The sequence below is a fragment of the Pristiophorus japonicus genome, chromosome 7, assembly GCF_044704955.1.
Source record: "Pristiophorus japonicus isolate sPriJap1 chromosome 7, sPriJap1.hap1, whole genome shotgun sequence".
NCBI classification, from domain to species: Eukaryota; Metazoa; Chordata; class Chondrichthyes; family Pristiophoridae; genus Pristiophorus; species Pristiophorus japonicus.
The window spans coordinates 24,639,462-24,662,317 of NC_091983.1; the positions used below are offsets into that span (position 1 = coordinate 24,639,462).

The 22,856-nt window shown below is 45.6% G+C and overlaps 1 protein-coding gene across 4 annotated transcripts in view; it reads right to left on the bottom strand.

Moving 5' to 3' along the window:
• Positions 1 to 22,856, bottom strand: part of phf3 (PHD finger protein 3) — a 142,399-nt gene that overhangs the window by 84,139 nt on the left and 35,404 nt on the right. For all 4 annotated transcript variants that reach the window (XM_070884866.1, XM_070884865.1, XM_070884868.1 and 1 more), the window contains one exon: positions 17,500 to 17,872. In XM_070884866.1, coding sequence (XP_070740967.1) covers positions 17,500 to 17,872 — 373 coding nt within the window. The remainder of the gene's footprint in view (positions 1 to 17,499; positions 17,873 to 22,856) is intronic.

The window sequence follows — 22,856 nt, forward strand, 5'->3', positions numbered from 1 at the left end:
GTGCTTCAGGCACTTTGAGTCTGCCCAATGTCCGGGCAATGGAGAAGAGGAGAGGAGTTCTGAGATCTTGTTCTGAGGGGAGAAAAATATACTGTCTAGAGCTATACATATTTCCAAGGGGAAGCCTTCAGATGTAGCCACTTCACCACCGAGAAATTATAAAATTACCTCATGTTTGAGGGTAACGTGTGGAAGTTTACAGACTGGTCATGATGACAAAGCCCATTATTTCTAATGGTTGAATCAGTCACATTTCTTAGGGACATTGTGTTCAGACCTTGATCCTGTGCAGGTTGCTCATTAGCATGCCTGTCTGTACTCTGTACAACGTGTATGGTATTGGGTTTGATGCCGTGTACTTATCTGTATTGAATTCCACTTCTCACTAATTTGTCCAATTGCAGATTTTAATCCACTGCTTTATCTAGACAGTCGCCTCAGTCTAGTGTCACCCTCAAACTTGACCAGTCTGCATTAAGTTTCTGTTTCCAAGTCATCGTGCCAAACAAGCTGCATTTGTCCACAGCTCTGCAGTGAAAGTATGCGCCTTTTCATGCACTATCCTATCATGCAGAGATTGGGCACGCAAGCATTTGACAGCCAAATAAATCTCCCTTGGCATTACTCAGGCAGAGACCAAAGCACAGGCCAAAGAGTGGTGCTGTTGAATGGGGAGTGAAGCACAGGAAAAGAAGTGAAACATAAGGCCCAAACTAAAGCAGGGACTGAGCAGGGTCAGTTTCCCGTTATGTGTAGCAGGATTGACTGGATATGCCGTAGCATATGTTTATAGATGACAAGCCCTATTGTTTTTCCAGTCAAGGTTACATCAGCTTTAGTTCAAAAGTTTCATACACAGAAAATTCACAGCTACTTTCAAGTATGCACCATTTGTAAAAACTGCTTCCATTGGCTTTGATGCCATCAGTCCTTTTCCATCACCGGAGTAAAGAGTTTGGGGGCAGGTTTACCAACAGTATGTTTTAGCACACTATGAATGTTAATATTGCAGTTAGTTAGATTTGGAAAAAAAAACATGTTAGGCAGACCCCCATTGGTGCCACTCATTGAACTCAGCACAAAAGGATAGTTTGGAAAGTGCAGTGCACATCCTGCGTGCAGAGCAACACGGATACATTCTGCACAGCAACACTGGCACTTGGCAGTTTTTTTTTTAAAACATGGGTCAGTCTCTACCTTCAGGTTGGTGATGAGTTATAGGTGTAGGAAGGCTGATCACCTCAAATACCAGGCCCGAGATAGGACAAGCCTCCAATGAGAAATTTGGTTAGAGATTTCAAATACAGGAAAAACAATTGTGTAGGTAAGCTTTATGCTTGCAAATTGGTGTCATTGTTTTAAAATGTAAGTTATAAACATTTAGAATACCATGTCAGGCAGCAACTGTGGAGAGAGAAACAGAGTTAACGTTTCAGATTGATGAGCCTTTGTCAGAACTGGAGAATGTTAGAGATGTAGCAGGTTTTTAAGCAATTGTAGGGACAGGGAAAGGGTGATGGGGAGGAAAGAGCAAAAGGGAAGGTCTGTGATAGGCTGGATTGCTTAAAAACACATTACATCTCTAACTTTTTCCAGTTCTGACGAAGGGTCATCGACCTGAAACCTTAACTCTGTTTCTCTCTCTCTCCACAAATGCTGCCTGATCTGCTGAGTATTTGCAGCATTTTTTGTTTTTAATTTCAGATTCCAGCATCCACAGTATTTTGCTTTTGTAGAGTACTATGTCCTCAGGGTTAGTGTCAAAGTAAGGTTGCAAGTGGATTTTCAAAAAATATACCACGTTAAGGAGCCTAAAGGGAACTAGTTAACAGATTCTGGATTGGTAACATTCGTACCTCCTTGCTACTTTCGATTACAAGTTTACCTTGCTACTTGTTCATGGGTAGGTTTCCCAAAGTTAGTTGCTCATTTTAGGAATACAGGTTGAACTTCCCTTATCTGGCACCCTTGGGACCTGGCCTATGCTGAACGAGGGATTTTGCTGGATGAGGGGAGGTCATCGGCCCAGGGAGGGGGGAGAAAGGGAGGAGGTCGGCAGCCCGAGCGCACCCCGAAATGTCGGCGCGGCCCGAGGTCACAGCCCGCCGGCCCGGACCCCCAGAGGGAGCACAGTGGGGAGGAGCGGTCGGCCCGAGGACGTGGCCCACCAGCCCGACCCCCCCAGACAGTGCGCTGTGGGGAGGAGCGGTCGGCCCGAGGACGCGGCCCGCCGGCCCGGACCCCTCACAGGGAACACAGTGGGGAGGAGTGGTCGGCCCGAGGACGAGGCCCGCCGGCCCGACCACCCCAGACAGTGCGCTGTGGGGAGGAGCGGTCGGCCCGAGGACGCGGCCCGCCGGCCCGGACCCCTCACAGGGAACACAGTGGGGAGGAGTGGTCGGCCCGAGGACGAGGCCCGCCGGCCCGACCCCCCCAGACAGTGCGCTGTGGGGAGGAGCGGTCGGCCCGAGGACGCGGCCCGCCGGCCCGGACCCCTCACAGGGAACACAGTGGGGAGGAGTGGTCGGCCCGAGGACGAGGCCCGCCGGCCCGACCACCCCAGACAGTGCGCTGTGGGGAGGAGCGGTCGGCCCGAGGACGTGGCCCACCAGCCCGACCACCCCAGACAGTGTGCTGTGGGGAGGAGCGGTCGGCCCGAGGACGAGGCCCACCAGCCCGACCACCCCAGACAGTGTGCTGTGGGGAGGAGTGGTCGGCCCGAGGACGTGGCCCACCAGCCCGACCACCCCAGACAGTGTGCTGTGGGGAGGAGCGGTCGGCCCGAGGACCCCCAGACAGTGCGCTGTGGGGAGGAGTGGTCGGCCCGAGGACGAGGCCCGCCGGCCCGGACCCCCAGACAGTGCGCTGTGGGGAGGAGCGGTCGGCCCGAGGACGCAGCCCACCAGCCCGGACCACCCCCAGACAGTGCGCTGTGGGGAGGAGCGGTCGGCCCGAGGACGAAGCCCGCCGGCCCGGACCCCCAGACAGTGTGCTGTGGGGAGGAGCGACCAGCCCGAGGACTGTGGCTGCAGGGTTCCAGCAGGACGACGAGGAGAAGACAGCCCATAACCCCGGCATCGAGGAGAACGATTATATTGGTGAGTACCCTGGATGAATTTTTTTTTTTAAATGTATGTTCCGAGACCGGGGAAGGAAGGATTTTGACCGGCCACGTTCTACACATGCATCACCCGGGAATGGTGCCGGATAAGGGTGTCCCGGATAAGAGTGGTTCAACCTGTACAACATTTGAACCAATCCGATGCAACTGAGACACATGCACTAGAGGGCATTTAAAAAAAAACAAATGAAATAAGTTAAAAACATTACATGCCAAGAGAACTGACACAGCCGAAGACTTTTACATAGGAACTTTGTGTGTGTAAATAAAGTTGCTTTTAGGATCCAATTAAGATACAGCGGTTGCCTTCACTGGTGAAAATTGGGAACACTGACGTTCAGTATAAGGGGGTCTGAGGTCTGCAGTGTTGAGACTCCTGCACATGCTTTAAGACCAGACATGTTTAGCACACTTCTAAACCTCAAGAGGGAGGCAGAGGCTGTTTACTGCTCAATGAGTGCCTTCTGTACTTATACAAGTTTGAAACCAGTCAAATGTTACTTTCTCCCTGAACATTAATTATCTTTGCTTCCTAGTCCAGCAGCAGCCTTAAAACACATCCAAATACTTTCTATATGAACACAGGCAACACATGCTGAATACCAGGTTACAACACACTACTTTGAAAGTATTTTTTTTTTTTTTTTTTAAAGTTCACAGTATTATACAAAGAAAATATATAATGCACAGAACATACAAAGTGAAATAGTAAAATGATTAATGAAAAACTATAACCATAAAATACATTCTTGTACCATGAGCAAATACACTCGTAACAGAACGCAGTTCATTTCTGCAATTGCAGCATTAATAGGTTAATCAGTTTGGATACATTTCAGACCGTCAGTTACTTGATATTTACATCTCACCTTCAAAGGAACTATGGGAGGCTGGGGTTCAGATAAGTCTCACTTGATAAAATTAGCTGATTTGAAGTGATCGTAACTGTTCCTGCGCAGCTAACAGCAGAATGCAGACAGGCCAGTGTATGGGCCTGTTTTTGCTTTAAAATTTGTGCGCGGAATTAAGCCAACCCAGCAAGCTTACTTTTTGAAATGGAGACTGAGCAATAAATTTAAAATGTAAAAAGAGTAGCTGTTTGAATATATTAATAAACCATGGAGGGATTTAAAATGCATGTAATGTCGTTTCTGGCTCCTTGTACTTTTTAATTAAAAATAGACGCATGGTTCATAACATCTTGCATCATGGATTTCTCAGAATTAATTTGTAGGCTCTGGGAGAGTGTCTGTCAGTAAGTTGGCAGCATTCATGTTTCCACCTGTCAAATTCGCTCTCACCCCACCAGCCTCCCCCCACCCCGGCCGGGCCGGGTCACTGACGTAGAGAGAATCCACTAAGCTGCCTTCAAATGTCGTCACTTTCAGTAAAACCTTCAGGAAGCTAATCATTTTCTGTATTATAAATTATATAATTTCCATTGCCCAAGATATGCAGCTATTAAAATATTGAGCTTCTAGTATAAACATGCTTATTTTCTGTGGCTTACTCACTATTTCTTCACCGCACATGCCACCCCCCCCTCACACACACACCCCTCACCCGCACGCGCACACACACCCCGCACGCGCGCACACACCCCTCTGTGAAGAATAGCAGTTGAGATTTGGAACAGTTCAGATTTTGACACTGCAAGTACACTCAAATAATGGACCCGAGCCTTTAACCTCTTTTTACACTTCGTTCTCAGGCTTTTTCTCTCTTTTCCACAAAGATCAATATCTAACGTGTTGTAAAATGCCTTGGGACGTTTTACTATGTTAAAGGTGCGATATAAATAAAAGTTATTAATAATGGACTACAGTTAACTTCAAAGGCAGCTACAACAGCAAAAATGGCATTCTGCAAATGCAAAATGACACCAAGCTGCAGGCAGAAGACATTCAAATTTGCTCGTAGGAACACGATGGACACACATAAAGTTGCCCTTTAGCAGAAGAAACTTCTTTCTCAACTAAATCCTACAAGAGAATTAGCTGGTAAATTCCCCCAAATAACTTGGTGCTTGCCTCAACCAAAAGTGCAGCTGCCTTTCCTTTATATGGCACAGGATATCTGAAGGAGAGTGCCAAACCACTGAAATTGAAACAGAACAAGTACAGACATTGCTGGTGCGGCAGTGTGGCGGGAGAGAGAAAGGTGGAGAGGCGTGGGGAGAGAGAGAGAGAGAGAGAGAGAGAGAGAGAGAGAGAGAGAAAGGAGGAGAGAGAGAGAGAGAGAGAGAGAGAGAAAGGAGGAGAGAGAGAGAGAGAGAGAGAGAGAGAGAGAGAGAGAGAGAGAGAGAGAGAGAGAGAAAGGAGAGGCGAGGCGGGGGTGGAGAGAAAGGAGGAGAGGCGGGGGGGGAGAGAAAGGAGGAGAGGCGGGGGGAGAGAAAGGAGGAGAGGCGGGGGGGAGAGAAAGGAGGAGAGGCGGGGGGGAGAGAGAAAGGAGGAGAGGGGGGGGGGGGGGGGGGGGAAGAGAAAGGAGGAGAGGCGGGGGGGAAGAGAAAGGAGGAGAGGCGGGGGGGGGAGAGAAAGGAGGAGAGGCGGGGGGGGGGAGAGAAAGGAGGAGAGGCGGGGGGGAGAGAGAAAGGAGGAGAGGCGGGGGGGGAGAGAAAGGAGGAGAGGCGGGGGGGAGAGAAAGGAGGAGAGGCGGGGGGGGGGGGGAGAGAAAGGAGGAGAGGCGGGGGGGGGGAGAGAAAGGAGGAGAGGCGGGGGGGGAGAGAGAAAGGAGGAGAGGCGGGGGGGAGAGAAAGGAGGAGAGGCGGGGGGGAGAGAAAGGAGGAGAGGCGGGGGGGAGAGAAAGGAGGAGAGGCGGGGGGGAGAGAAAGGAGGAGAGGCGGGGGGGAGAGAAAGGAGGAGAGGCGGGGGGGAGAGAAAGGAGGAGAGGCGGGGGGGAGAGAAAGGAGGAGAGGCGGGGGGGAGAGAAAGGAGGAGAGGCGGGGGGGAGAGAAAGGAGGAGAGGCGGGGGGGAGAGAAAGGAGGAGAGGCGGGGGGGAGAGAAAGGAGGAGAGGCGGGGGGGAGAGAAAGGAGGAGAGGCGGGGGGGGAGAGAAAGGAGGAGAGGCGGGGGGGAGAGAAAGGAGGAGAGGCGGGGGGGAGAGAAAGGAGGAGAGGCGGGGGGGAGAGAAAGGAGGAGAGGCGGGGGAGAGAGAAAGAAAGGAGGAGAGGCGGGGGGGGAGAGAGAAAGGAGGAGAGGCGGGGGGGGAGAGAGAAAGGAGGAGAGGCGGGGGGGAGAGAAAGGAGGAGAGGCGGGGGGAGAGAGAAAGGAGGAGAGGCGGGGGGGAGAGAGAAAGGAGGAGGCGCGGGGGGGGGGGGAGAGAAAGGAAGGGGGAGGGAGGAGAGGGAGAAAGAGAGGGGGAATGGGGGGGGGGAGGGAAGAGGATGAACGGGCCCCGCCAACGAGTGGAAGCCGGGCCGCCAAAGACTTCGGGCGGGGCCCGTCCCCAGCAAGATGCCGGGCGGGCGGAATCGCCGCCGACGTGGTGGGGGGGGGGGGGGGGAAAGAGAGAGAAAGAGGGGAGATGGCTGAACAGGAGAGGAGGTTGGGGGAGCGGGAGCTGAACCGGGGGGGGGGGGGGGGGGGGGGGGGCGAAGAGAGCAGGAGCTGAACAGGAGGGAGGGAGGCCAGAGTTTGATCTTCACCCGGTGAGCCCATTTCGCCAGGGCTAGGGCCGGCGTGCTTCGGGCCCCTCCCCCGCATCCTCGGGGACGAGGAACTACTGCACATGCGCGCACACTCTAGCGCGCATGTGCAGAGATCCGGCACTGTTTTCAGCGCCGGGACCTGGCTCCGCCCCCGACCCCTTGTGCTGCGCCACGCCAAGTACGAAGACGTCCTGAGGAGCTCGCAGAATCACAAGGTGAGTTTTCGCCGCTCTTTTGAAAGAGGGCACTTTCTGCCTTTAACTCTCAATGCTTCTTACATTGCCTCAGTACTAAAACTGCAATTTTGTAGTCCATTTACTTCACAAAATTTCTTCCAAAAATAGATAATGTAATATCTATTTCCATTCCTGTTGCTGTTAAAAACTTGTATTCATGTTTTCAGGATGTCCCAAAGTGCTGCTTCATGGCCAAATAATTGTAAAATGCAATCTGTATTTTGTAGGCAAATGAGACAGCTAATTTGCACACACCAAGATCCCACAAACAACAAATGATGGGATGTTGAGAGATGAATCCATGGCTAAGATACAAAGAACCCCCTTGTTGCTCTTTGAATAGTGCCATGGAATCTTTTACGCCCAGCTGAAATGCAGACCTTGGTGTAACATCTCATCCAAAAGATGGTACTTCTGACAATGCAGCAGACCTTCAGTGCTCAGTCCTGGAGTGGAACTTGAATCCACAAACTCCCAATTCAGAAATGACTGCTACTACTGAGCCAAGCTGAGAGTGTTGCAAAAAATGACCTAGTTATGCATAGTTCCTACATTAGCCAGTTTCATTTTCAAACTACTATATTGCACAAGCACAGTTTTAAAGTTTCTGTCAGCAACCATTTACCTAGCATCAAAAGCAAGACTACCTGGAAGGATAGCCTGACACAGGCAACTATGGGCATTTCCTGCAACATAAATGCACCAGTTAAATTTTAAATGTTAACAAAAGCCTGGTACTCACTATTTGCTATTTAAACTTTACTGATCAGAAATAAGTTACTCTTCAGCTCTTCTCCAATCATTTGCAATTTCATTAGTTGGAGACCAAAGCGTCATATATGCATTGAAGCATACATGCGCAGATCTGTCTTTGTTGCAACTTCAGAAATGGAAGTGAGTGTTTGGCATGTATGCAACCACCAGTTTTTTTTAAATCAGCTTGTTCAAATGTTACAAGAAATTATTCAGTTTTTGTAAGAATTCAAGGTAGTTAGCATCAACCAAGTGAGTTGGAAGGTGGGTTAGGCAACTGTCAGAAACAAGTCACTGGAGAGTTAAAGTGAAGGCTGTTTGATGCAGATGTTACTTTGCCTCCATGATCGGTTGCACAAAAAATTCAGGCTTATGATCTGATGGTTCTAGTCAATCACAGGTGTGTTTATTGTTTATCCCCAAATCAGTCATCGAGGTGCTAAAATGCAGCGCTAAAAAGTTACATTTTTCTCAGAGAAACATTCTGGGGCATCCTGGTTGATGTTCATGAAGATTTATTTTCTTCAAGGAGAGAGCAGCCATTTCTTCCAAAACAAAACATCAGGAAATGGTCACTTGCTGTGAATGCAAGAAGCTTTGAGCATTCTTGTCACTTCACTGGCAGAACGATCAGGGCTTGGTGGGGATGGAGTAAATGATGAGTTTACTTAAGGTAATTGCACAGAGGGTCCAATAGTTCAGATTGTACTGCAGGGCACGAATGTGCGTGGGGTGAGCTGTAGAACCCAGCTTATATTCTGTAACTTTATAAACTGTTAAGTGTACTTGCATGTTTATGGTATATCCAAAAGGAACCTGTGCACCATATTACAGCTGTCAACATCCACAAGAAATGCGAGAAGTGACACTAAATCATTAATATATAGACTGCAAAGTCCAGATTGGAGGCAATCAATCGTGTTCACTGGAGTGTGCAAAATCAGCACTCCAAGCCTTTTCCTGCAAATTACATTTTCATATACTTACTTTGCAGTAATTCCGAAGTGCCTGAGGATGTTTTCTATATTAAAGATGTTATACAAATGTAAATTATTGTTGCAGCAATTATTTCTGCCACTGGTTGAAGGTAACATTTTTGCCAGTAATTTCTGTCTACAGAGGGATCAACCAGTTTATCAATAGGTTAATGCTGTTGTTAAAAATAGTAAACCAAGGAACATCACCAGAAATCTTTACCGCTATTATTTATGACTCATTTCTGGTCCCATACTTTAAATGTTTTTTTTTAAATAAAATAAAACCTTTTAAATACGCAGGTTATTAAGCATCTAAAAGGAGAAAATCAGTCTAATATTTTGGTACGACCTTTTATCAGAACTTGGCTCCAAGATGGTTTTGATGATGCTGAATCAGCCACATCGCTCCTTCAGCTATGTAAAAATCATTTAAAATTAAATTGGCATGCCCTCAAGCCAGATAATTTCTTACCTGCCTCTGAGCTTATTGCAATTATATGGGACCATGGTGAGATTGCATCTGGAGTAGTGTGTAGTTTTGGACTCCTTACCCAAGGAAGGATATACTTGCCATAGGGGGAGTGCAACGAAAATTCACCAGACTGATTCCTGGGATGGGGGGGGATTGTCCTATGAGGAGAGATTGAGTAGACTAGGCCTACATTCTCCAGAGTTTATAAGAATGGGCCCAAGTTTCAGGTGGAGTTGCTCCAATTTTGAGCAACTAGTTTAGTTTGGAGTATCTTAGAAATTGCAGTTCTCGGCATTTAGTTTGCTCCAGTTCGAGTGAGTTAGTTTAGTTTCGTTTTAGTTCAGTTTTTTTTTCCAAAAGGGAGTGTGTCCAGCCACTTAAGCTTGTTTTGCAAGTTTAGGCAGTGAAAACTTACTCCAAACTAACTTAGAATGGAGTAAGTGCCCACTTTTGTAAGTTCTGAAAAACCTTACCTAAAGTTCAGTGCAGGCACAGCCAGAGACCGGGGGGGGGGGGGGGGGGGGGGGGAGGGGAGGCGGGCAGCGGTGGGAAGCATTAACCACAAAAGACTAAAGCATTAAACACATCACTTAAAATGGCCTAAAACCTCTTGCGATGATATTTTGCCTTATATCTGCTGAGTCAGGACAGTTGTTTCTCTTTTTATAAATAAGCAAGTGTAGACTCCCGGCTGAGGCAGACACATCAACATCGATGGGGGGAGGGGCAGTTAGATGATTTTCCAAAGCACTAAACACCTTCACAACATTAAAGAAGCATAAGTATATTTAAAGCACTAAACAAAGCACAAAAAGTAACAATTAATTAACCTAAAGCACCAAGACCAAAGTAATAAGCAACCAATCAATAATAAAAAATTGTGAAGGGAAGGTGTCTCCCGCTCTCGCCCCACCGGTGTGTCTCCCGCTCTCTCTCTGCCTGTCAGTGTCAGTCTCTCTCTCTCTCTGACAGGGGCGGGGGGGGAAGAGGAGGTGAATTGAGGCTGAACGTCGGGGGGGGGGGGGGGGCGAGGTGAACGGAGGCTGATTGCAGGGGGAGTGCTGGATGGGCCGGGGAGGGGGGGGGGGGGGGAAATAGAGGATTATTATGGAGAGCTTAGGGCCTCGGCAGTCTGTGACACAGCATAAAGAACTCGCACACTGCAACAACCAGGAATGTTTGCACTCGAGACAATTTCAGAGGCACAGTACCGAACTTTACACAAACTCGATTACAGACACTCTTCTCCTCAGCACCCACCTACACACAACATTCGGATGCTACTGTACATGCACGCACGTGCAGGGGTCCCGGCACGGTTTTCAGCACCGGGACCTGGCTCCGCCCCCCCACCCCTTGTGCTGCGCTACGCCAAGGCCGAAGACGTCCTGAGGAGACGGGAGAATTACAAGTTAAGTTTCTGGCGCCCTTTTTATTCTAGAAAGTCGGTGCACCTTATGGAGGTGCACCGTTTTCGCAGGGAGCGGAAACTTGGGCCCAAAGAGAGGTAATCTCATTGAAACATACAAAATTCTTACAGGGTTTGACAGGGTAGATGCAGGGAGGACATTTCCTCTGGCTGGGGAGTCTAGAACCAGGAGTCACAGTCTCAAAATAAGGGGTCAGCCATTTAGGACTGAGATGAGGAGAAATTTCTTCACTCAGAGGTTGGGGAATCTTTGGAATTCTCTACCCCAGAGGACTGTGGAGGCTCAGTTACTGAGTATATTCAAGACAGATAGATAGATTTTTGAATATTAAGGGAATCAAGGACTATGGGGACAGTGCAGGAAAGTGGAATTGAGGTAGATCAGCCATGATCTTATTGAATGGCAGAGCAGGCTCGAGGGACCGAGTGGCCTATTCCTGCTTCTAATTCTCATGTTCTTATCAGCTGCTATGGCGTTTAGGAGAGGGACAGATGAGTTAGTGAGCCTGTTTTATCTGATGAGTGTAGACTGCATTTGCCAGTTGGGACTATTTCTGATGGGTGTCAACAACAGTTTCAGTTCAATGGGCGTCGAAGTGAAAATTGCCAATGAAAGGAACCGGAATCTTCGACAACTAATGTTCTTAATTAATATGTCTATAACCTTTCCAGCATATATTATTTTGGGCTTAAATGATGCAGTTACAGTAGGCTACAAAATACCCCCAAAAATGCACCAACTAAAAGGATCAAAAATCTCGGTTCACGCCGATAAAACTGCCCTAGAAAATATTTTCTTCACATTGACGTCACCCTGCATGACAAAAATCTAGTGTTGGTTTACCTACAGCTTAAGTTATAATAAACCCACGTCCCATCTACAATTTCAGTCTTAACTTCTAGTCTTCACGTGTTGTAAGCTTATAATCGAGATGTTTTTGAATGGTCAAGTCTTGGGAGTTGCATCAGCTTTTTTGAAGCCAATGGGTCAGCTTATGCTCGTTTTGTAGGTTGGGATGTATGGACAGTGAACTCTCCAAAGGATTTCCCTACCATTGGCAAAAACAGATGAAAAGATGACTTAACTTATCACTAATGAAAGGGAAATCTTGTTAGACAAATTTAGAGTTCTTTGAGGATGTAACGAGCAGGGCAGATAAAGGGAAACCAGTAGATTTAGTATATTTGAATTTCCAAAAGGCATCAGATAAGGTGCCACATAAAAGATTATTGCACAAGATAAAAGCTCAAGGGGTGAGGGTAATATATTAACATGGAGAGGGGATTGGCTAACTTAACAGAAAATCGTACTCATTGAAGTTCAGAAGAATGAAGGGTGATCTTACTGAAACAGGCAAGATTTTGAGGAGGCTTGACAGGGTAGATGCCGAGAGGATGTTTCCCCTCGTGGGGGAATCTAGAACTAGGTGGCATCGTTCCAGAATAAGGGGTCTCCCATTTAAAACATAGAGGAGGAGGAATTTCTTCTCTGAGGGTCATGAAATCTTTGGAATTCTCTACCCCAGAGAGCTGTGGAGGCTGGGTCATTGAACATATTTAAGGTGGAGATGAACAGATTTTTGAACAACATGGGAGTCAAGGGTTATGGGGAGTGGACAGGAGGAATGGAGGCCAAGATCAGATCAGCCACGATCTCATTGAATGGCGGAGCAGGCTCAAGGGGCTAAATGGCCTACTCCTGCTCCTATTTCTTATGTTATGTTCTTAATAATGGTTAATGAATTATAATTTTAATAGTGATTTATCTTATTTTACTGATAGTTCAGTACTGGCAAGTCTTCCATTCAATCATTCTTAAATTATACCTAAACAACGAGTCAAGTTTCCAGCTGGAATTATTTTCAATCACTGCAATGTGCATATAACTCATATTGCCACTCTTAATCAAATTTTGTAAAAAAAAAACTTGAGTAAGAGATTTCAAGTTAAGAGGTACAAAAAGTCATCAAGACACTTGCAAGGAAATGTGTGCTATATAAAATATATAGCAGATCTCCCATAACATTCCTGACGTTGAGCCAGAGGTAATACCGTTTTAGTACTTGAGCAAAAAGAAAAAAATTGGCACTAAGCAGGCCACGCTTAAATACACAAGATCAGAGCTGAACAAACCAGAATTAAACAAACACGAGCTAAGCACAGTGTCAAAGCAGAGCCACAGATGGTGATAATAGCAGAGCAATAGACTACCAATTATTTGGGGTGGGACGGGGAAGGCTCAGAAGTAAATTTAAAATGAGCTTAATGTGTACAGAAGGAGAAGGGTGCATGAAAGGGGTATAAGCATAATGGCGAGTTGACTCACTAGAGTGCCAGCTAGTTTTAGGAGGATTGAAAGCAATGAAAGCCAAGTAAAATGGTAATTTTGACAGAATAGAAGCAGGTATAATTAAATGTCACAAGGCTGACACAGGAAACAGGCATGACAAACAGGAAGTCTCAAGCATTTTATACCTAATATTAATATGGCATGTGGTCTCAAAATTCCAACGGTTCTGTGGTTGTTGGGAATGCTATGACTATTATTACGTGGCTAATTTAGAACAATGGTACAGTACCTAGCATTAGGCGACAGTCCCAAACTGTACTCTCAATTATCTCCCCATATTCTGTTCTTAAAAGATTGCAGCCTTCCAGAAGCCAGTAACATGTAATGTTCAAAAACAACCTGCGAAGTCTGCATTCGATAGCCGTTCATTCAAAGTGAAATCTGAGTTGCGGGGATAAAGAGGAGCAGCCACCACGGGGAGCAGCCCGAGCCAGCCAGAGATTACGACAAATCCGACGTCACGACATCCCAGGTACTTGATTGGTTGGCGTCACTCGGTACGAGGTCGAGCGCAGCGGCAGGGTCGGGAAGCAGCGGGAGGTCCTGAAATCGGAGGGCAGTGGGAGGTCTGGCAGTCAGCGAGGTCCGGAGGTCGGAAGCGGTGAGGAACGGAGGTCGAGGCTCAGGAGTGGCACAGCGTGGACCAACAGCGGTACAGCGTGAACCAGCAACGGGGTCGTGACCCGGGAGCGGTGCAGCATGAACCAGCAGCAGGATCGTGGCCCAGGACCGGCGCAGCACAGGCAAGGTCGTGAGGCACCACTGTGTTCTGTGAAACCGAGGGAGCGGTCCTGCAGGAAGGAGAAAGGAAGACAGGAGGGGTATGTGTGTTTGTATGTTATAGGCCCATACAGCAGAGCCTGGTCGCCAGTCGTCTTGGACCCCCTTGCCATTGGACCAAGACCGTGCTCTGTCAAGTCCGTGTGGTAGCTGGCGTGCAACGGCCACCCCATGTTAAAAGAACTCATGCACAGGCATCTTCCACCCTTCAAATTGAAGTTCGGGGCCTGGAGCGTTAGGACCCTCATGGATAATCCCAACAACGACAGGCTGGAACGGTATACTGCTATCGTTGCTCGGGAGCTCAGACATTTCGACACAGACATCGCTGTCCTAAGCGAGACCCAGCGGGCAAAGGAAGGCCAGCTCAAGGAACAAAGGTGGTGGTTACACCACCTTCTGGAACGGTAAACCAGAAGAAAATCGCCACCTCCACGGGGGTTGGCTTCACCATAAAAAACAAAATAGTTGGCCGTCTCAGGGATAAATGAACGCCTCACAACTCTTCAGATCACCCGAGCCCGGAACCAGTGCGCTACGATCCTCAGCGCGTACGCACCCACTCTGGAAGCTACAGGAGACCAAAAAGGAGTTCTACTCCAGCCTCGAATAATCCCTATCCCGAGTGCCAATGGACAACAAGCTGATCCTCCTGGGCAACCTTAACGCCAGAGTTGGAAAGGACACAAAGAGTGACGAAGAGTGGATAGGGAAATCCAACTCCAATGGTACCCTCCTCCTGATGAAATGCTTAGAACATGGCCTCGTCATAACCAACACCCTGTTCCGTCAGAAAGACAAGTATAAGGCATAATAGCAGCACCCTCAGTCAAGCACTGGCATCTGCTAGACTACATCTTCATCCGAGCAAGGGATCACAAAAACGTGCGCATCACCCACGCCATGACAGGAGCCAACGACTGCTGGACTAATATAGGGGCAGAGGTAGACAATATTGCAGAGGTAAATGGTCTGTGATGGAAAGGATATGGGGTTTAGTTTCCTAGGCAATTACCATCCAGATTCTTGAAAATGCAGCACTGTGGAGCAATGGTCCACTTAATTCTTTTGGATGCACGACCCATTCAGTTTCGTGCATGGGCAAAGCTTAACACTGAAAAAGCTGGTCCGGCAAACAGCTTTGTGGCTGCGCAGCTTAGAGGGAATGTTGCTGCGAAGCCCTTAACTGGTGATTTCCTTTAAAAAATGTCACTTAAAATGGCTTCTAGGATGTCGCAAGCCGTGCATTTTTACCTGTTACCCAGAAATTTTTGCTCGGCTTCACGAGTTTAAGTTGCTGATTTCTAACAGTTTTGCTGTTTACTATTTTTTCATTGCATCACATTCAAGCTTTTATCGGCCTGAGATTTTGAACAGCTGTTTGGAACTTGTTAATTTTAAACCCTTTCAATACATTTCCCAGTCAGTTACTAGCCATTTTTTTTTAAATGGGAACGTCCCCATTCTTGCTAATAGCTGGTATCTATTGCCTTCGTGGTATATATTATAATCTCAAAACTAAGAGGAATAAATCTATTGCTGAATAAAGCAAATGCATAAGGCACAGTTGGCTTATTCTCACTGTGCGACAGTATACATATTCTAGTTCTGTGATTGGCATTTAACCTTTACTGTGCAAACATTCAATTCTAAAATTGCCACAGGACTTTTAAAAGTAGTTACGGTGAGACAAATTCTACTTTAAAGTCAAATAATGCTGCATGTGCTAAAGGAATCTTTGCACAATTATTGATGTCTCATTTACTTTGCAGCTGTGTTTTAGGCTTTAAAACTGCTAGTCACAGAAATTAAATACAAACCTGACCAGTCAGAAATACAACAGAATAGGATAAAATTCAAATGTGAATTAGTTTTAAATTACCTCTTTAGAATTATACAACTGGGTTTTACAGTAAATATAAGTATATATCTTATCAAATTAGTCGTGTGTTTAAAAAAACAAAGAGCAAAGTTTGAGCAGGCTATGGCCATTGTCTGAATGCTGACATGAGATTTCTGTAACCACTCAGTATATTGAACAAAGAATGGGCTCCTGGAGGTATCTGTTCCCAGTCTTTCCTGCACAAAGTTTTTGCTGGCTGCAAGCAGTATGGTTCCACAGACATGTACTGTCTTTAAAAAAAAAAATGTAGAACTGCAATGAAATCATACATAATTCTTTCGGGCTTAATCTATTCCAATAGAATTTAAACCTACACTTCAGCTTCAAATACCATTCAGTTCATTCCCATATTCTGCGCCCACTTAAACTCAATTACAAAATAAGCAGCAGAATGCATCAGAGAAAAGTAGGAAGGCAGTTTATCAGAGCCTACAACAGAATTCCAGTAGCCTCTTGTTCTGGAGGTTAGTCACAAGAACAATTTCTCAATTTGGCTACATTTTGAAGACAAGGTTAATTAATCACCTCCAAATGAAGTGGTGATTCATGCCTAGACTCTACTAAAGGTATCTACCATTTGATTCTGTAGCCCAAGGCACTGAACCCAACAGATCTGTACAGTTCATCACAGAGGATTGTGAATCTTTGGAGTACTCTACCCTCAGAAGGTTTTGGATGTTGAGTATATTCAATGCTGAGACACATAAATTTTTGGACTCTAGGGGGAAATCAAGGGATATGGGGATCGGGTGGGAAAATGGCATTGAGGTCAGAGATCAGCCATGATTTAATTGAATGATGGAGTAGACTCGAGGGGCCAATTGGCCTACTCCTGCGCCTATTTCTTATCTGATACCAATGGGAAATGCATTTTGTATCAAGGCATAGGGCCACAAATCAAATCCACTATGGTTGTTACTGTTACGGGCCACAGTCATGTAATTAGTTTAACCGCTCATACGAATCCAAAGTGAGCCACAATGACCAAAGTTTAGTTTGATGCATTAGATGTTGTTCTCCTGGGGGCTATGATCATATCCCAGCAGGTGCTTTGTGATCACTCAATGCAGAATATCGAAGACCCTTTAATCAATGGGATTTTTTTGCAGCAGTGGAGAATGTGCAAGTCTAATTTGTAAGGGTCTCAAACAGTTTTAAATACCAGCATGAAAATGATTGCCATCACGTATGCGATACACAGGCAATACTATGTCCATATCTCAGATCCCACCAATTAAATAGCTGTTCGCTGTCTGGTGAAGCAAAGAAACTCATTGCAACAGACAGTTTTTGTGTGAACCATCCCTGGGAAAAATCATTGCAACATTCAGTGCTGACTTTGAAACAAGGCAACCCTACAGTCCAAGTTAGAGTCAAAATAGTAAAATGTGGTAAGTTAATATTCAAGATACTTTCAACGTTCAATACAAAAGACTTCATAAAACTTAAATGAATTCAAACAAACTTTGTACGAAGTTAGACTGTAGAAAACATCAACTATAATTGAATCACAACATATACCCACAAATCTCTATGTTCAACTTGTTATAAAAGGAAAGGAATTTTGCTCTGTACCTTTAGCTTGAATTGGAGACTCAATGTCAGCTTGCAAGACCCAGAAAATTGATGTCTTTAACAGTGCGCTTTGCAGCATCATTTTTAATATTAGAATTACACAGATTTTATAAAGTCACGTTACTGAGAACACTGAATAATGAATTTTGAAGTTGGAGCCCAAGATATTAGTTTAATAAACAATGATTTAAAAAAACAGCTGCGCTGATTCTAAATAAATTTGGATACATGATGTACAAACAGAAAACACATCTTACCTTTCTTAATATTTTGACCTTGTGTTTCTTCTCATTTGGCAATTGCTCGATCTTTAATATTTCTGTTTTTGATGTTACCACAGCAGCATTAGTTGTATTTAGTTCTTCTGAATAGCTCATCTTTTCACTTTTTAAATGAATTGTCTGCTCATGGAATAATTCAGGCTTTGTTTTTTCCATGTCATTTTGCACACACTGATGTTTTATTGTGTGGCTGTGATTGACTTTTGGAGACTTTTTGTCTTCCACAGCACAACATTTCAAACAAATATATTCTTTGTCCTCTTTCTCCAGTTGCTGGGCTTGGCCAAGTGTAAGTCCAACACACTCTCCATGAAACCAATCATCACATCTTCCACACCCTACCATGAACCTGAATACAAACAAAATCTAGGTCAATTAGATTAAGGATGAAAGATGGTTAGAAATGTTTCCTGTAAATTTCACTGCTTGGAATCTCGATTAGAATTTTCTTCTGATGGGTGTTCTAAATGTACTTTTCACTAACTTATGTCCTCTGGTCATACTCGCTTACAGCACTTTCATGTCTAAAGACGTGCACTTCTATGGCGCCTTTCATGACCTCAGGACATCAACATATTTTTTTTTACAGCTAATCAAGTAATTTTGGAGTGTAGTCACTATTATAATATAAGAAACAAGGCAGCCAATTTGCGCACAGCAAGTCACGCAAACAGCAATGTGACAACGGCCAGATAATCTGTTTTAGTGATGTTAGTTGAGGGACAAATATTGCCAGGGCACCGGGATAAAGCTCCTGTTCTGGTTCAAAATAATGCCATGGGATCTTTTACGTGCACCTGAGGGCAGATGGGGCCTCGATTTAATATCTCATTCAAAAGACGGCACTTCCGACAGTGCAGCACTCCCTCAGTACTGCACTGGAGTGTCAGGCGAGATTTTGTGCTCAAGTATCTGGAGTAGGATTTGAACCCACAACCTTCTGGCTCAGTGGCAAGAGCACTATCACAGAGCCAAGCTGATATCTATTAAAGTAGCGTTATCTTATTTGCAGTTCTATCCTAAACAAATGTACAGCACAGAAATTGGTCATTCGGCCATCGGTACAAGCAGAGTCCCAACCTATGATACCAACTACATTTATCTGCCTGATCCCATGTTCCTTTATCTTCCTCCACCTATCCAAACTAATCCGAATGTTGATATAGCTTCTGCCTCAACCACTCACCTCAAAAGTGAATCCTACAGCCTCAGTTCTGTAATATCTCCCAAGTTTGCAGATGACACTAAGCTGGGTGGCAGTGTGAGCTGTGAGGAGGATGCCAAGAGGCTGCAGGGTGACTTGGACAGGTTAGGTGAGTGGGCAAATGCATGGCAGATGCAGTATAATGTAGATAAATGTGAGGTTATCCACTTTGGTGGCACAAACAGGAAGACAGATTATCTGAATGGTGACAGATTAGGAAAAGGGGAGGTGCAACGAGACCTGGGTGTCATGGTACATCAGTCATTGAAAGTTGGCATGCAGGTACAGCAGGCAGTGAAGAAGGCAAATGGCATGTTGGCCTTCATAGCGAGGGGATTTGAGTATAGGAGCAGGGAGGTCTTACTGCAGTTGTGCAAGGCCTTGGTGAGGCCACACCTTGAATAGTGTACACAGTTTTGGTCTCCTAATCTGAGGAAGGACATTCTTGTTATTGAGGGAGTGCAGCGAAGGTTCACCAGACTGATTCCCGGGATGGCAGGACTGACATATGAAGAAAGACTGGATCGACTAGGCTTATATTCACTGGAATTTAGAAGAATGAGGGGGGATCTCATAGAAACATATAACATTCTGACGGGATTGGACAGGTTAGATGCAGGAAGAATGTTCCCGATGATGGGGAAGTCCAGAACCAGGGGTCACAGTCTAAGAATAATGGGTAAGCCATTTAGGACCGAGATGAGGAGAAACTTCTTCACTCAGAGTTGTAAGCATGTGGAATTCTCTACCACAGAAAGTTGTTGAAGCCAGTTCGTTAGATATATTCAAAAGGGAGTTAGATGTGGCCCTTACGGCTAAAGGGATCAAGGAGTATGGAGAGAAAGCAGGAATGAGGTAGCATAATCAGCCATGATCATATTGAATGGTGGTGCAGGCTCGAAGGGCGGAATGGTCGACTCCTGCACCTATTTTCTATGTTTCTAAAGATGTTTGTTTGGTCTCTGTTCTAAATCTCTTGCATTTAATCTTGTAGCTATGGCATCTCATTCTAGAATATAAGAACATAATAGAAAGAGTAGGAGGTATTTAGCCCCTTGAGCCTGCTCCACCAGTCAATAAGAGCATGGCTGATCTGATCGCGGCCTTATCTCCACTTCCATGCATGCTTCCTATAACCCTTGATTCCCTTATCATTCAAAAATCTGTCCATCTCCACCTTAAATATATTCAATGACTCAGCCTCCACAGATCTCTGGGCAGAGAATTCCAAAGCTTCACAACCCTCAGAAAAAATTCTTCCTGATTTCAGTTTTAAATGGTTGACCCCTTATTCTGAAATTATGCCCCATAGGTCTAGGTTCCCCCACGAGCGGAAACATTCTCTCAGCAACTACACTGTCAAGCCCCTTCAGTATCTTATATGTTTCAATAAGATCACCTCTCATTCTTCTAACTCCAATGAGTATAGGGCCAATCTGCTCAACCTTTCTTCATAAGACAACCCTTTCATCTCAGGAATCAACCTCGTGAACCTTCTCTGAACTGCCTCCAATACAAGTATATCCCTCCTTAAACAAGGAGGCCAAAACTGTACAGTACTCCAGGTGTGGTTTCACCAACACCCTGTACAATTGTAGCAGGACTTCTCCACTTTTATACTCCATCCCCCTTGCAATGATGGCCAACATTCCATTTGCCTTCATAATCACTTGCTGTACCTGCATGTACAAGGACCCCCAGATCCCTTTGTACCTCAGCATTTTGTAATCTCTCTCCATTAAAATAATTTTCTTTTATATTTTTACTACCAAAGTCAATAACCTCATATTTTCCCACATTATATTCCATCTGCCAGATTTTTGCCCATTTACTTAGCCTATCTATATCCCTTTGGACATTCTTTGTGTCCTCCACACAATTTGCTTTCCCACCCATCAATGGGCTCAATTTTGGCCAGGAGTTGCTCTGGTTTTTTTGGAGTAACCTGCTTTTTCTGGCTCAACTTAAAAATCCCCAGTTTCCCCAATCAATTTGCACCAGTGTAACTCACTTAGTTACATTTTTTTTTAAAAAGGTTACTTTTTTCTCAAAAGGGGGTGTTACCAGCCACCTACACCAATTCTGCCCATTTAGGCAATTTTGGCCAGCTAATAGTTGCTCCATTTCTACTTAGGCCAGCGTATGTGGCCACTTCAGAAAACCCTTGGAGAGTTAAAGAAATCAGCACAGGTAGGTATATCGGCCATTCGGCCTGGGATAGGGGCGGGAAGCGGAGAGGACCTGCACCTAAACCAACCATGCCTTACCCGTAGCAATGTTTGCAAACAAAAACTACTAACAATTCTATAAGAAATAAAAAATTGAAATCCTACCTTCATCGTCAAACTGCAATTCACCTTTCTGCACTCGGCCCGGGAAGGCAGTAGGCCAGTGCGGGAGGCCACTCGGCCTGGGCTAGGGGCAGGACAATGCACAGGGAGGTCACTCGGCCATGGCTAGGGACGGGCAGGAGAACTGATAATTCTATCAGTTCTCCTGCCTGCCCCTAGCCGAGTGGCCTCCCGGTGCGATCGATCTCTTAGAAATCACCGGCAGGCAGGAGCACTAAGAGATCGATCGCACCGGGAGGCCACTTGAACAGGGCTAGAGGCGGGCAGGAGAACTGATAGAAATCACTGGCAGGCAGGACCACCCCTAGCCCAACAAAGGAGGAAGAATAAATGCAGAGAATTTTACCTAAAGGAGCCCAGCAACACGGAGGAATAACATCGCCACGCTCTCAAACCGAGAGAGACCTACATCAATTGGGACTGTTGTTGCAGTCTCGCAGCGCTACTGCGTGTGCGCGGACATCATGAATCACCCCGCTGCGCATTTTCCAGCGTAGAACGACTGGCCATGCTGCGCGACTGCAGTGAAGAGGCCAGACAGCGGCCAAAGTTCCAACATTTTTTTTTCGCCGCATCTGGGAACCTAAATTAGCAGCGCAACTCCAGTAAGTGCGCCGAAAAATAGGCTCGGCCAAAATTGAGCCCTTTGAATCAGCAAATTTGGCTACATTACACTCAGTCCCTTCATCCAAGTCATTAATATTGATTTTAAACAGTTGAGGCCCCAGCACTGATCCCTATGGTACCCCACTAGTTAGTTTGTCAATCTGAAAATGGTCCATTTATCCCAAGACTCTGTTTTTTGTTAGTTAGCCAATCCTCAATACATGCTAATATATTGCACCCAACCCCGTGAGCTCTTATCTTGTGCAGTAACATTTTGTGTGGCACCTTATCGAATGCCTTCTGGAAATCTAAATACAAACATCAACTGGTTCCCCTTTATCCACCCTGCTCATTACATCCTCAAAGACCTCCAGCAAATTTCTAAACATGATTTCCCTTTAATAAAACCATGCCGACTCTGCTTGACTATTAAGATTTTCTAAATGTCCTGCTACCTTAATGATGGACTCCAGCATTTTCCCAATGACAGATATTAGGCTAACTGGTCTATAGTGGTCTGCTTTCGGTCTCCCTCCTTTCTTAAATAGGGTGTTACATTTGTAGTTTTCCAAACTGCTGGGACCTCTCCAGAATCTAGAAAATTTTGGTAGATTAAAACCAATGCATCCACTATCTCTGCAGCCACTTCTCTTAAGACCCTAGGATGCAGGCCATCAGGTGCAGGGGACTTGTCCATCTTTAGTCCCATTAGTTTGCCTAGTACTTTTTCTTTAGTGATAATTTTAAGCTCCACCCTCCCAATAGCCCCTTGATTATAAATTATCGGGATGCTTTTAGTGTCTTCTACCATGAAGGCCAATACAAAATATCTGTTCAAAGTCTCTGCCATTTCACCGTTTCCCATTAATTTCCCAGTCTCATCCTCTAAGGCACCAAAGTTTACTTTAGCTACTCTCTTCCTTTTTATATACCTGCAGAAGCTCTTATTGTCTGTTTTTATATTTCTTGCTAATTTACTCTCATAACCAACTTCTCTCCATGTTTTTAGTCGGCCTTTGCTGGTTTCTAAAAATTTCCCAATCCTCTGGCCTTCCACTATTCTTCACAACATTGTATGCCCTTGTTTTCAATTTGATACCATCCTTTACTTCCTTAGTTTGCCAAGGATGGTTTATCCTTCTCTTGAGAGGCTTTCTTTCTCACTGGAATAT